General features: G+C 34.4%; 1 protein-coding gene across 2 annotated transcripts; it reads left to right on the top strand.

The window, feature by feature from the left end:
- The first annotated feature begins 271 nt into the window (after positions 1-271).
- On the top strand, positions 272-7,802 carry LOC113757659 (probable magnesium transporter NIPA6). Of its 2 annotated transcripts, XR_003466445.1 has the most exons (10): positions 272-671; positions 2,076-2,132; positions 2,234-2,324; positions 2,408-2,568; positions 2,668-2,795; positions 5,313-5,450; positions 6,761-6,853; positions 6,929-7,046; positions 7,268-7,461; positions 7,573-7,802. XR_003466445.1 is itself a non-coding variant. In XM_027300806.1 (9 exons), exons 1-9 carry the CDS (start codon positions 551-553, stop codon positions 7,396-7,398), a joined length of 1,038 nt encoding a protein of 345 aa, XP_027156607.1. In that variant the 5' UTR covers positions 272-550; the 3' UTR covers positions 7,399-7,802. The 2 variants fall into 2 exon arrangements, 1 of the variants encoding a protein (XP_027156607.1); XM_027300806.1 differs by having other exon boundaries at positions 7,268-7,802.
- The last annotated feature ends 4,729 nt before the right edge of the window (positions 7,803-12,531 follow it).

The following is a 12,531-nucleotide window of genomic DNA, read 5'->3' on the forward strand; positions in this document are numbered from 1 at the left end:
TATGTTAGAAATTTTAACGATTTTAAATGGGCGTATTTTTGTCTAGTTCAATGTTTCAATTGATCATTTGCAGAGTGAACTAACAGAGGGGATAAAGTGTTAAAAAATAACGTTAGGGGTAAAGTACAAAACACCATAAACCTTAGGGGGACTTTTTATGATTTTGCCTTGATTGTTTCCCTCCATCAACGCCGTCCAATTACGTTGTTTAATAATTACGCGTATAAATACGGCCTTTGACCGACAGCTGAACCACGTCCCACGTCCCACATCCTCCCGTCCTTTCTCCTTAAGAAAAGCCAAAAAAGGAAAAACGAAATCCAAAATTTCGATAAAAAAAAAAAAACCTTAAGGCCAATCTACCTAAGGGTTTTAAAGATTACATATTTCTGTTCTGCTTTTATGAATGAAATTGTGGGAATTCAGATGAGATTTAAATTCCGAGTAATTGTAAATTACCTTGATTATTGTTATAAGAAGCATAATCGGATTGGTGAGAAGAAATTAGTTGATAAAGATTGGGTAATTAGAGAAGAATTGTGCAGTGGTGATGTACACGGCTAATTTGATTGGGTTTGGCTTAGCCGTAGCTTCAAGTGCGTTTATTGGATCCAGCTTCATCATCAAGAAGAAAGGTCTACAGAGGGCCGGCGCGTCAGGCTCACGTGCCGGTATGCGCTCTGTTTTACCTAGTCATTCCTTTTAAAAATTTTTTTTTCTGGTTTCCACCATTGTCAGTAGTATGGGTTATTGCTATTCTCTGTGTTTTTTGATTTATTCCTTTTATTGTTGAGGAAGTAAATTGCTTCTTGTCAAATGGGCTTTACTAGTAGTTTTTTTTTTTAATTTAATTTTTTTTCTTGCATTTATTTCCTTTCCAGAATAAGTCAACTTGCAACACGGGATCTAGGAATGTTTGATTTACTTGAATGTTAAGAAATTTATGATGTGAACTGTCGATGTCTAGATTTAAGGTGTATTATGCCTAACATTCTACTTTGTCTATGAGAATATACTTTTCCTTGCATTTCTTTTGTTATGCTTCAATGAGTGTTGAGCACAGGTGTTAGAGCTATGAGGCTGGATAAATGAGCCATAGTAGCATGTGTGTGGACAAATTTGTTGCATAAGAGAAAAAACTTGAGGAAATGAAATGTCTGTTTTGTTACTCTTGTAAAAAATGATCAGGGGAAATTTCTAAAATGGACGCACTTCAAAGCAAAATATGTAAGGTTGGACTTTTGCTTATTTAGTTGTAGAGTTATCAACTATGAAACTGTACTACTTCACGCATCATTTTTTGTGCAAGTTTGCTTAAATGATGTTTGAGGAAAAATAAGGAAAAATTGCACCCCATTGTGAATTTGGTTTTGAAAGTGCGCCTTTTTCATAGTTTTACTGGAAGAGTTGTGAACCGTAAATGGACATGTTACTCAGTTACCAGTGAGAACCTTTGAATGTTATTCTGGTGTTAGTCAATTAATCAAGTAAAACAATTTCTTGCTAATGGTTTTGATGGAGATTGTTAACCTTCACTCTATTTGACAAGTGTAAGGATTGCTACTTGAGATGATGAGCCACGCAGCTCTGTGGAGGCCCCTTTCTTATTGGGATAACAATATTTCTCTAGCTGGAACAGTATAATCAAAATACTTGCTCAAAATCTGATGTACCAAGCTCCTTAGTGAAAAGGATGAGTCTGATACGACATATTTGACAAGGGCTGGCTTCTGCTGGGTGCAATGTCATTTGCTTTGGGGGTCTATCAAGAAGATAATAGGGTCCAACATCTTGATACAGCATCTTATATGTTGTTTAGGTTTTATGGACATTGAAGAAATTAACCCACATATCTAGTAGCTTAGGATGTTTGCCTTCAATATTGTTTCATTACAATAAGATAGGCAAGATTTTGGAACAACCATGATATCACACACTCAAAAGGAAAAACCAAATCGAAAGTAGTATGAAAATTTTATCCGAAGTTTGATAGTTTTCACTCAATGTTATCATTATCTCTCTCTCTCTCTCTCTTCTGTCGACTTATAATACTGATTTCTTTTGCATGTCTATAGGATCTGGAGGCCATGGCTATCTAAGGGAGCCACTTTGGTGGATCGGCATGATTGCTAGTAATTCTTTTTGTGGTTCAGACTTACTAATCTTGTTTATCTCTGCATTTAATGTTATTGAAAGGACACATTGACTGAATATTTTTTGTAATATCTGGCAGTGATTTTTGGTGAATTTGCCAATTTTGTGGCTTATATTTATGCTCCTGCGGTGCTTGTGACTCCACTGGGAGCACTGAGTATAATTGTTAGGTAATGTATCACTTTCAAGTGATAACTAAAAAACTCTTACCAGTGACTTCAAGTGATGTTAATATTTCTTCCTGCCCACGCAGTGCTGTTTTAGCACATTTCTTGTTGAAGGAAAAATTGCGAAAAATGGGAATATTGGGGTGCATCTTATGTGTAGTGGGCTCCACTGTCATTGTGCTTCATGCACCAGGAGAGCATGATATTAGTTCGGTTGATGAGATTTGGGAACTTGCAACCCAACCTGGTAAAGAAATTAGCATAACTACTACCACTTAATATGATTTCTTCCCTTATCTAGACTGGTTAAAGATTTTTCCTTGATAATCTTGTTTTATTTCTCCAGCTTTTGTTCTCTACGCAGCTTCAGCAATTGCAGTGGTACTAGCATTAGTTTTGTATTGTGAACCACGATATGGGCAGACCAACATAATGGTATACATTGGCGTATGCTCCATCTTTGGTTCCTTGACAGTAAGTGTCTCCATTCTTTTTTCTTTTGGTGCCTCTGGGATAATAGGACATATAAATGTAGAAGAAGTGATCATTCTCTTTCTTCTTCAACTTTATCTTTTGCTTTGATGGAGCTCCCCTGGAACAAGAGTTAAAAATACTAGTGACGATTATTCAGCATCCTTTTAGATGGTTAAACTGGACTAAACATATTATCATTGTTCAAAGATTCTCATAAATACAGGAGTTATGTGCGAGTATGTAATGCAGAGTATGTTGTCTAGAAACATTTGAGCTCGCAGAAGAATTGTGAGGCTTATTTGACTTATGTATCAAGTTAAAACGCAGAAAACATCTGTTGACCTGATTTCTTTGATCAGATTGTAAAATGTGAATGTATTATGGAAAGGACAACTTCAACTTTTTGCTTTTAGAATATAGTTACTGATAGCATACATGTCTTCCAAAAAGTCTTCATTGTCACCTAGTATATTGCCAGCTTTCTGGCCTACTCTTTCTCTCTCTCTCCCCCCTCCAATGTGTGTGTAAATATATATGTATCTGCCAGATTTTCTCAGCATATTAATAAGGACATAGTTCTTTTTTATAATTCTTAACACCAATAAATTTGACATATGTTGCATTTCATTGGCTTTTAATCTAATTATAAGTGATCAATGATTTGATGCTTCATAGTGCTGTGCCTTCGCCTATCAATTCCTGCACAGGAAGAGGAAAGTAAATGGTGGTCTGCAAAACTAAACCTTTTGGCCTATTATGTATGTTTTACAAAAAAGTTAGCAGCATCCAAGAGATGTAGCGAACCTTCAAGTGTAATGACCTTCTTGGTGGGTGGAGATGCATACATTTCTTTTTCTGGGAAACAGTTGGCATACACATTAATTTCTTGAGAAGTTGTATGGGGAATCATTCTTCCTTTGAGCAGTGCTCAAGTCATGCCGATTAGAAGTCTAAAGAAGATCTAGGTTCAAATTGGTGCGTGATTAGTTTTTTTTAATCAAATAAAATTATTGATTAAGTAACCTTTTTCAAGCCATCACTGTTTTTTGAAGCTAGTTGTTCGAACATGCAAATTGATTTTGAACTCAAGCTGGATGGTAAATATTCAAATGCTCAAGTTATGGAAACAAATTTGTGGGATTTCAAAATTTTTTACTAGATCCTAGTAGTAAGTTATGGTCATAGTACTTAACTACTTTTTCATATCTAAATTGTACATTTTTTTGTTTCCCACCATGAATCAATCAGACTAGTCTTTTCTAGTAGTGGTACATTCATAATTGCTATTCTCATAACCACCTTGAAAGTAGCGTACAAGGAAACAAATTCCAAATCAAGCAAGGCCTGAATTGAATTTCGAGTTGAAATCTGCTAATTTAAATATTGCTGTTTAACAATGTATATGTGAATGAGTTCCCAGTTTCTTTCCTCACAGCTGTGAGAAGCTTTCATGGACCTAAGTCATTTTTCAGCATACGGCTGTGACAAGTTTTCTCAATTTGTACTTTATGTTCTTTTGCTACACTCTCTGGTTAATATCTAGTTCTTTCCCTTTTAACTCTTTTTGCCCTCTGATTTAGTTAGTGGTTTTTTTTTGTTTAATTTAAAATTTTTTATTTTAACTGGTTGATATCTTTGGTGACAAACTATCAAAATGATTGATTGTTTCTGAATCTCAGATTCCCTTTCTTTTGCCCGCAGCATTTGAAGCTGATTATCTTGTACCTATTGCAACTTAAGGTCCTTAATTTAAATGGTTGTGATAAAAACTATATGAATATACTTCCTTCCAACTTTGAATTTTAGCATTTCTAAATTTTTGAAAATGTCCAGTTTGCTTGAGTGGAAGTGTACCAACCACATGCACTAGCATTCTGACTTCTAACATTTACATAGATAAAAGATGGTTGAAATCTGTTTAAAGTGGATGGGTGAAGATTCTATTTCCTTGTAATTCCAGATTGAGAAGATTATAAAGGATAGTAGAACATTTCTTATGTTTTTTTAGATGGGTTTGGGTCCATCATCACAGTTAGTAAGGTTGTGCGTTAGTAGGTGAAAGACATGTAGTATTTGTGGGAATGACTTTGGTTAAGAGTTGATTAGTTGATAAGACTTCTTGAAGTTTAATAGATGATTCTTGTGTTGAAAGCATGGTTTGATGCCATAGACTTATGTACTACTGATTTTATTTTGCTCTAAAACCTATCTTAAAACATGAACCCTTCTTATTCTTTTGATATTAAATGTCTATAACATGTATGCAATATTTCAGTAAGAATCCTTGACATGTAAATCAAGTGACATAAATTGACTTGGTATACCTGCAAAACTACTCACTCTACTCAAGTTGCTTTCTCTGTTTGCTAAGCCCTGACTTGAAACATAACTAGTTTTAGTGGTCATATTTGATGGACATGATTATACTCTGGAACAAAATAGCTAAAAGAAATTATGTTGACATGGAGTTGCACTTTTATTTACGGGTTCATTCCTGGCATATTTTATGATCTGCAGGTTATGAGCATAAAAGCAATAGGTATTGCTATAAAACTCACTCTTGAGGGTTTTAGCCAGGCAGCACACTACCAGACATGGGTATTCGTAATGATTGCTGTAACATGTATAATCACTCAGTTGAATTACTTAAACAAGGTATGTAATTTCTTAACTGTAGGCTTTTCTCAATTGATGATGTATTTTAATTCTTTGAGACAGCAGTATAGCCTTTGAACCTGAAGTTTTTGTCTGAAGTCACTCAAACGGGCAAGATTGAAAATGAGTTAATCAAGCATACTGTTACAACCTGTTTAGATACAATCCTGAAGTTCATTAAGCAGGCAATATGAAGGTGTATGGCAGGGAAAAAAAATGTTGCTATCTGGTCTGAAAAATTTAATGACATTGAAGCAGTACAATTTTCTATGGGCTTGCTTCTAGTTCAGTTTCCAATCTGCTTCCTTATATGCCATGATAGGAGATGACTGATACTTAGCTTTACATGATTCATTTTGGTTTTCTAGTTGCCTTACCTACTGGAGTTGAAGACACATAGAAGAGTAGAAGTTTCCCAAGTCTGTCTTTTGCAAGAATGTTATATTCCTGTGATATGTGATCAAACAGATTGTATTTTCTAAATTTTGATATAGTCTTTTCTATGTTCCTAACTAAAACCTTCTATTTCATTTATCTTCTGTAATGCCAGTGATTATTCACTTACTTTAGAAGTGCCTTTTCCCTGTGATTCGTAATGAAAACTTTTCTGGCAGAGCTCATCTTCTGAAGAATCAACAATTACTGTCACCTAGGGCTCTAAACGAAACGAATGGAATTCAGCTTTCAAGCTGTCAAGCTCGATTCAAATTTTTGGCCCAAACTCGAGGGCTTGTATCCTAAATGAGCTCAAACTTAAGATCGAGCTTGATTCAATTTAATATTCAATAGGCTTGAGCTTGATTTAAGAGCTCAATATCTTTAATTTTAACATTAAATTTTCACTAATACATAGACATAAGAAATAATAAATGTATAACTTTACATAAAAAATAATAGATAAAACATATGAAAAATTATTCGAGCCTTAAAGAGCTGAATATCTACAAGTTCAAATTCAATTCAATAATTTAATTAAATCCTAATCCCTGCTCGAATTTGAGCTCGAGCTCATTGAAATTTAAGCTCGAATCGAGCCTTTAACAAATCAAGCCTGAACTGCTCGCTAAGGGAACCACTTGTAACTGTTATGCTTTCTGAATGAATTAATGGGCTTGAAGCAGATTGTTGTTGTTAAACTGGAGAAAACATATGCAAGTTTATGACTTTAAAATGATGTGTATACAACTGGCTGAAATTGGAATTGGAAGGGTCTGTAGTAGCTTTTCTTCTTTGATTGGAATTGTATCTTTTTGTCTTGTATGGAAACTGGAATTGGAATAGTTATACAACAGCTAAATGTTGCTTTGCAGGCTTTGGACACATTTAACACAGCAGTTGTTTCTCCCATCTATTATGCCATGTTTACATCGCTCACAATTTTTGCAAGTGCTATCATGTTCAAGGTATGTGTGTTCATCTTTAGCTATGGAACCTTGTTCTCTTTGTAAAATCTCTAGTGAGTTTATCTGCTATTCTAGGACTGGGCTGGTCAGAGTGCTAGCAGCATTGTTTCTGTGCTTTGTGGATTTGTCACCGTTCTTTCGGGTACAGTAATTTTGCACAGCACAAGAGATCCAGAGGCTCCGCCTGTTTCAGGTAAATGGATAATAAACAAAAAATTCTTTGTCACAATATGATAAGTAACCAATCATGTTGTTTACTTTTTTACTTTTTTTTTTACTTTCTTACATGATCCGATAAAGAAGCATGAATATCATCAATTGAGACTGACGTCCAAATTAACTGCTGAAGTTGTATATCTCATATTCAGGTTGCATTGTATGCATTTTATTGCTCTGGTGATCATTTTCTTGCAGATGCATATTCATCACTTTCTCCTCAAATATCATGGCTGGTCCATGCTAACGGGGAAATATGGAAGCACAAAGATAATGATGAGATGCATCCTGAATTTGTTGCAATTATACGACAAGACCACTTTAAATAAGGGGAAGGAATCTGGAAAAGTTACAATCAGGGCTCGTTGGATTTGTTAACAAACGTGTTGAAGGTACTCCAAGCTAGCATTGGTGATAGTATTAGCATTCCTTACTTATCCCTTGACCAAATAGCACTCAAATTTCCTGCTTGAGGCATAATTGCTCTTGTTGACGGTTTACAGATAACACCTGGTAGAGGTAATCCATTTTGGGTTTGATAGTCACTAGGAAGCTGAAGAAATGGTGAAGGCTAATGTCTCTTGTTTTTGTGTCACTTCTTATTCTAGGTTTATTAAATTTTTTTTTCTCACAATTTAGGGGACACAGCCATGGGCTTTGTATGAGGTGAGATCCTTTTTCGCAAAAAACGAATAGAGAAATCCATTTTTCCTTGATAAAGTCTGATTGTGTTTGGATAGAGTATTATTTAAATATTATTTGGAATAATTATTATAACACTTTTTATGATGTGATGCATGTGAGATAAAAATGTTATTGGAAATAATTAGTGTTGTCTCTCTAATTATGATAGTAACTTTGATGCTAGCTGTGGTCAATTATTGATATCATGTATTCCAGTTAAACATTTGCAAAATTGCCAGGTATTTAAATGTTGAATTTAGAGTTTCAAATTTTAGTGTCCTTTTTCCCCCTCCCATAGATTGAAATTAACTAAATACTTTATATGTGAGAAACTACTTATTACTGGCACTTGTGATACTGAAATCTTGAACGGTGGAACAGTAATTGATAATTAAACTCTATGCACAAAAGAAAGGATGATATTCATAATAGGGAAAAGCCAACTACCAAACGATGCATATATGAAAGCGCAGAAACTCAAAACCAAAATAATGGGCAAAAATTTTGAGTAACCTTCGTGTTTGTTGCACTAAGATGTGAAGCAAATGGCTATTTGTTGTTACTCCGCAAATGATTAACATGCTAGTTTGCTGATCTCTAATGATGTAGATGTACAGATATTGTGATTCGCATTGATTTCAGCATTGTCCACTTTAGCAGGGGCTTCGTGGATATTACACGAATTGCAAATCAAACATATACAACCAACGACGGAGCCCCCATAATTTTGTACAGCACCATTAGCTATTAGTATTTTTTTTTACGCATATTCTATTACTTTGCCTCCCCAAAATTTTTCTCCAGAGTTATTTTTTCCCCAAAATTAAAATTTCAATTTATGTATGACTAGCATAACATATCCAATAAAGAAATTAAATAAAAGGAAACAAAGACCAAAAGAATTTTAATCACTATTGCAATCTATTTATACGAGATTGACTTGAATTAAGGGTTGAAACATGAACTAAATTACTTGATACTCGAATCATGTGTGGATCTATATGACGTTATCAAATAACTTTCCCAATAATCAAGTCAAATACGAATGGCATTTTGTTTTTGGCTAGAGTTTGAAAATTGGCTCAAACTTAAACTCATTTAATACTACATCTCAAATTTGTAGGTGAAAAAATTCGAAGTACTGAAACATGACTCGAATTTGGTACAATAAAATGTTGTTTGAATTTGGCTTAATAGATAAACATGTCAAATTTGAAAATAATTTTGTAAAGGCCTCATGGTCCTTAATCCTTTAGCTTTAATAATTAATAGAACAATGATGAATTGATTAATGATTTAATTGAGTTAAATAATAGAATACATTCAAAAGAATATGAGTGCATCATTGGAAGAGAAAAAAACGAGTCGAAAGTCGAATAATGACTGTCACACACATCACACACAGGGGTTCAGATGCCATCCTTTGCTTTGGCCGTCCAATAAGAAGATAGTAGCACTGGACAATTTTCGGATGCATGGTTTGGACGTGGAATTTTGGTTCGGCCATCCTATCGAGGATTGGACACGTGAATCAAAGGCAGAGCTTTTGAAATGGTGAAATAGAAGGAGAGGATGATATGAGACAAATGGCATTTATGGCTATTGGTAATAATAAGTTGAACTCTTTTACGATTCATATGATGCAGAAGATGATGATTATGGCGAAGAACCTTTTTTTTCTTCTCGAGTTTATGATGAATTAAAAAAGGCTCATACTAGAAATAAAAACTTGAAATTGAAAGTGACAAAGTTGATAGATGAAAACTCTATGTTGGTCAAAGAGAATAAGAAATTGATATTTGAAAATGATGATTTTATAAAAAGCAAACTCAGTATGGATTCCAAGACAAACAAAATTGAGAAGCTAAACAAAAAGTTAGAAGACAAGATAAGAGTTTATGATAAAATGAAAGAGGAACAACTTTTTATGAGAAAAATAATTGATGACTTAGTGCATGTTTTGAGAAATTCACAAAAGAAAAGGATAATTCAGAAAAGTTGTTGGATAACCAAACAATAGTAAATGATAAAAGTAGTATTGGACATGTGCCAATAAATAATAATGGATATAGAAATTATTTATTAGAGCCACATCCTCTAGTACTCCTATTGTCACTTGCAATTATTGTTGTCAAAATGATCATTTTTCTTATAATTACCATGTTAAAAGAGGTGTACAAAATGGTTTCAAAACCATTTCCGTGATTAAGAAATCGACTAATACTCAAGGACCTGAAAGGTTATAAGTACCAAAAGCTATATCTTGCATTTGATGCAGGTGAAGAAGACAATAAGAAGATCCTAGTGATTCTTGGATATTAGACCCTCAAGCCATGCGCATAAAGATACTAATGAAATGAAAAGTGTGAATGGGCTTGAAGATCAATTACCCTATTGACGGTCTTTATTGTGGGAATCTTGGTTTTATTATGATTTTATGTCCTTGTGGATTGCATATGATTGCACTTATCAGGATAATTTGTTATTTGATGAAATGTGGCTTGTTGGAGTGTGTAGGCCTATGCCCAAATTGTGCAAAAAGGTCTTTCAAAAATCTAGCATTTAGAATTTTCTTTTAAATCATAGGCTTTTAAAATTATGAAATTTACTCCAATTCCACACCTCATTATACTACAAGGTTTTAGCAAGTAAAGTGAGCAAGATTTAGTCCACAAGACCCCAAACCAGCAGACTTAAAGGCCAAAGAATAGCAAAGTATAAAACTGCCCAACATACCCGAAACTTCAGCAATGAAACAAGTACAAACATGAGGTTTTCACCTTTCAAAATTCGTAGGTTTCACACAAGATCAGCACACCAAAGTATTAACTAGGGTTTGAAGCAACGTTTGGCCAAAACTCATCATAATACGGTTGAAAAACAAGGTGTAACATGGCCCTTCAATTCGGCCAGCAAGCATCGAGTTTGGCCTGCATGCAAGACAGCTTAGGAAGAACCAAAAGAACACCAATAAAACGTTTCCAAATTAACTCAAATTCAACATAACAGCAAGGCTTACGATTTTACCAAGAACCCTAAACAAAAATTACCACAAATACACCCCACAATTAAAGGGAAACAAACTACTACAATCCGGACAGCATTTCCCATGTTTTCCTTCAATTTTCCACCAAATCACAAAGTACAACCTCTTAGCAAATCTACCACAATCAAGACTATAATTTCCAGATTATAAAGGGTAGTAATTCTAAGCCATAAAGCTGTAAGAAACCCTCAATTCCAATCATAAAACCAAGCTCAAAATGGTTTAACAACTCCAACTTAAAGTTGGTAATGGAAGCAAGAACAACTTTAGAAAACAAAATTTTCTCCAGTTTTGCGTGACACTATTTGAAAAATTTATAAACTTTATACTATTGGAAAATAGACTCAAAGGGTTACAATTTCCCAGAAGACACATTTGCAAGATTCAGTCCACAAGTCAGTCAAATTTCAACCTCAAGTTGCTGCTTCATCCAGTAGAAAGACAGAGCAGGTGTGGAAATTCAGTCAACTTTAGAAAATCACAGATATTCATAGGAATTGAGAAAAATTCTGAAATTTTCACGGTATAAAGTATTCTAAATCTAGTTTCAAACGCAATAAGCAAAACTCAATTTGAATTTTTATGCTCTAAGATATAATAGATTTCCCAAGACTGCTCAGAGTCACCTGCGGGAAAATTTTTTAACAACACTTGACTCAACCTTCCTATTTAAACTCATGATTTTGGTTCTAATCCAACTCACAATCAAAGTTTAACGTCCAACATAGTTTGTGGAGCAAGATTTCCCCCAAAATTTCTTGAAAATAAGGGCTAATAGCACTCAAAAGTTTCAACCATCAAGAAGCTTTCAAAACAGAATTTTTTTCAACAAAATCCAACCAAGATTCAAGCTTTCCAAGAAATATACACACAAGCCACATCATCAAGCTTTAAGGCACCAAAATCTACCACAAACATTCATCATAAAAGTACAAGAATGAACCTCAAGTCATCTACCTAGCTTCCCATGAAAACACAAGGAATTTTCCTCAAGTCATCTACCTAAATCGAAGTTTCAAGGAAACCCATCAAAGATTCAATTTTTTTAGCTACAAATCTACTAGAAACTTGAAGGAAAAAGAGGGTTTCAAGCCAATACCTCTCCTAGCAATTTCAACGAAGCAACAAGCCCAAGTTTCCTCGAAGAGTTGCTCCGAAGCAAGACTTTCTTCCAAGCTCAAGCAAGATTCCAAGAATCAACCAAAGTTGGAGAAGATTTGAAGCAAAAATGGAGGAAAAAAGTTGAGCTTTTCTTCTTCTTTTTTTTTATCTAGCTCTCGGCCCTCTCTCTCTCCTTTCTTCTTGATTTTGGTTGTTTTATTTTTTTTTTAAGGCAAGAAAGGAAAGATAAAATGATAAGAAAGCTTGATCAAAGGTCTCACTTGAAGATTTGAAGCAAAAATGGAGGAAAAAAGTTGAGCTTTTCTTCTTCTTTTTTTTTTCTAGCTCTCGGCCCTCTCTCTCTCCTTTCTTCTTGATTTTGGTTGTTTTATTTTTTTTAAGGCAAGAAAGGAAAGATTAAATGATAAGAAAGCTTGATCAAATGATAAGAAAGCTTGATCAAAGGTCTCACTTGGTTCCTATGGTGACACTTGTCACCTTCTAGAGTTCTTTAGCTCCAAGTGTCCCAATACTTGTCACCTTCTAAAACTCTCAACTTCAAGTGTCCCAATTCTCTCTCTTATTGCACTAAAGTCCTCCCTTTTTTTTTCCAAAAGTTCCTTTTACACCC

This window comes from Coffea eugenioides, unplaced genomic scaffold (genome assembly GCF_003713205.1).
Source record: "Coffea eugenioides isolate CCC68of unplaced genomic scaffold, Ceug_1.0 ScVebR1_3214;HRSCAF=4386, whole genome shotgun sequence".
NCBI lineage: Eukaryota > Viridiplantae > Streptophyta > Magnoliopsida > Gentianales > Rubiaceae > Coffea > Coffea eugenioides.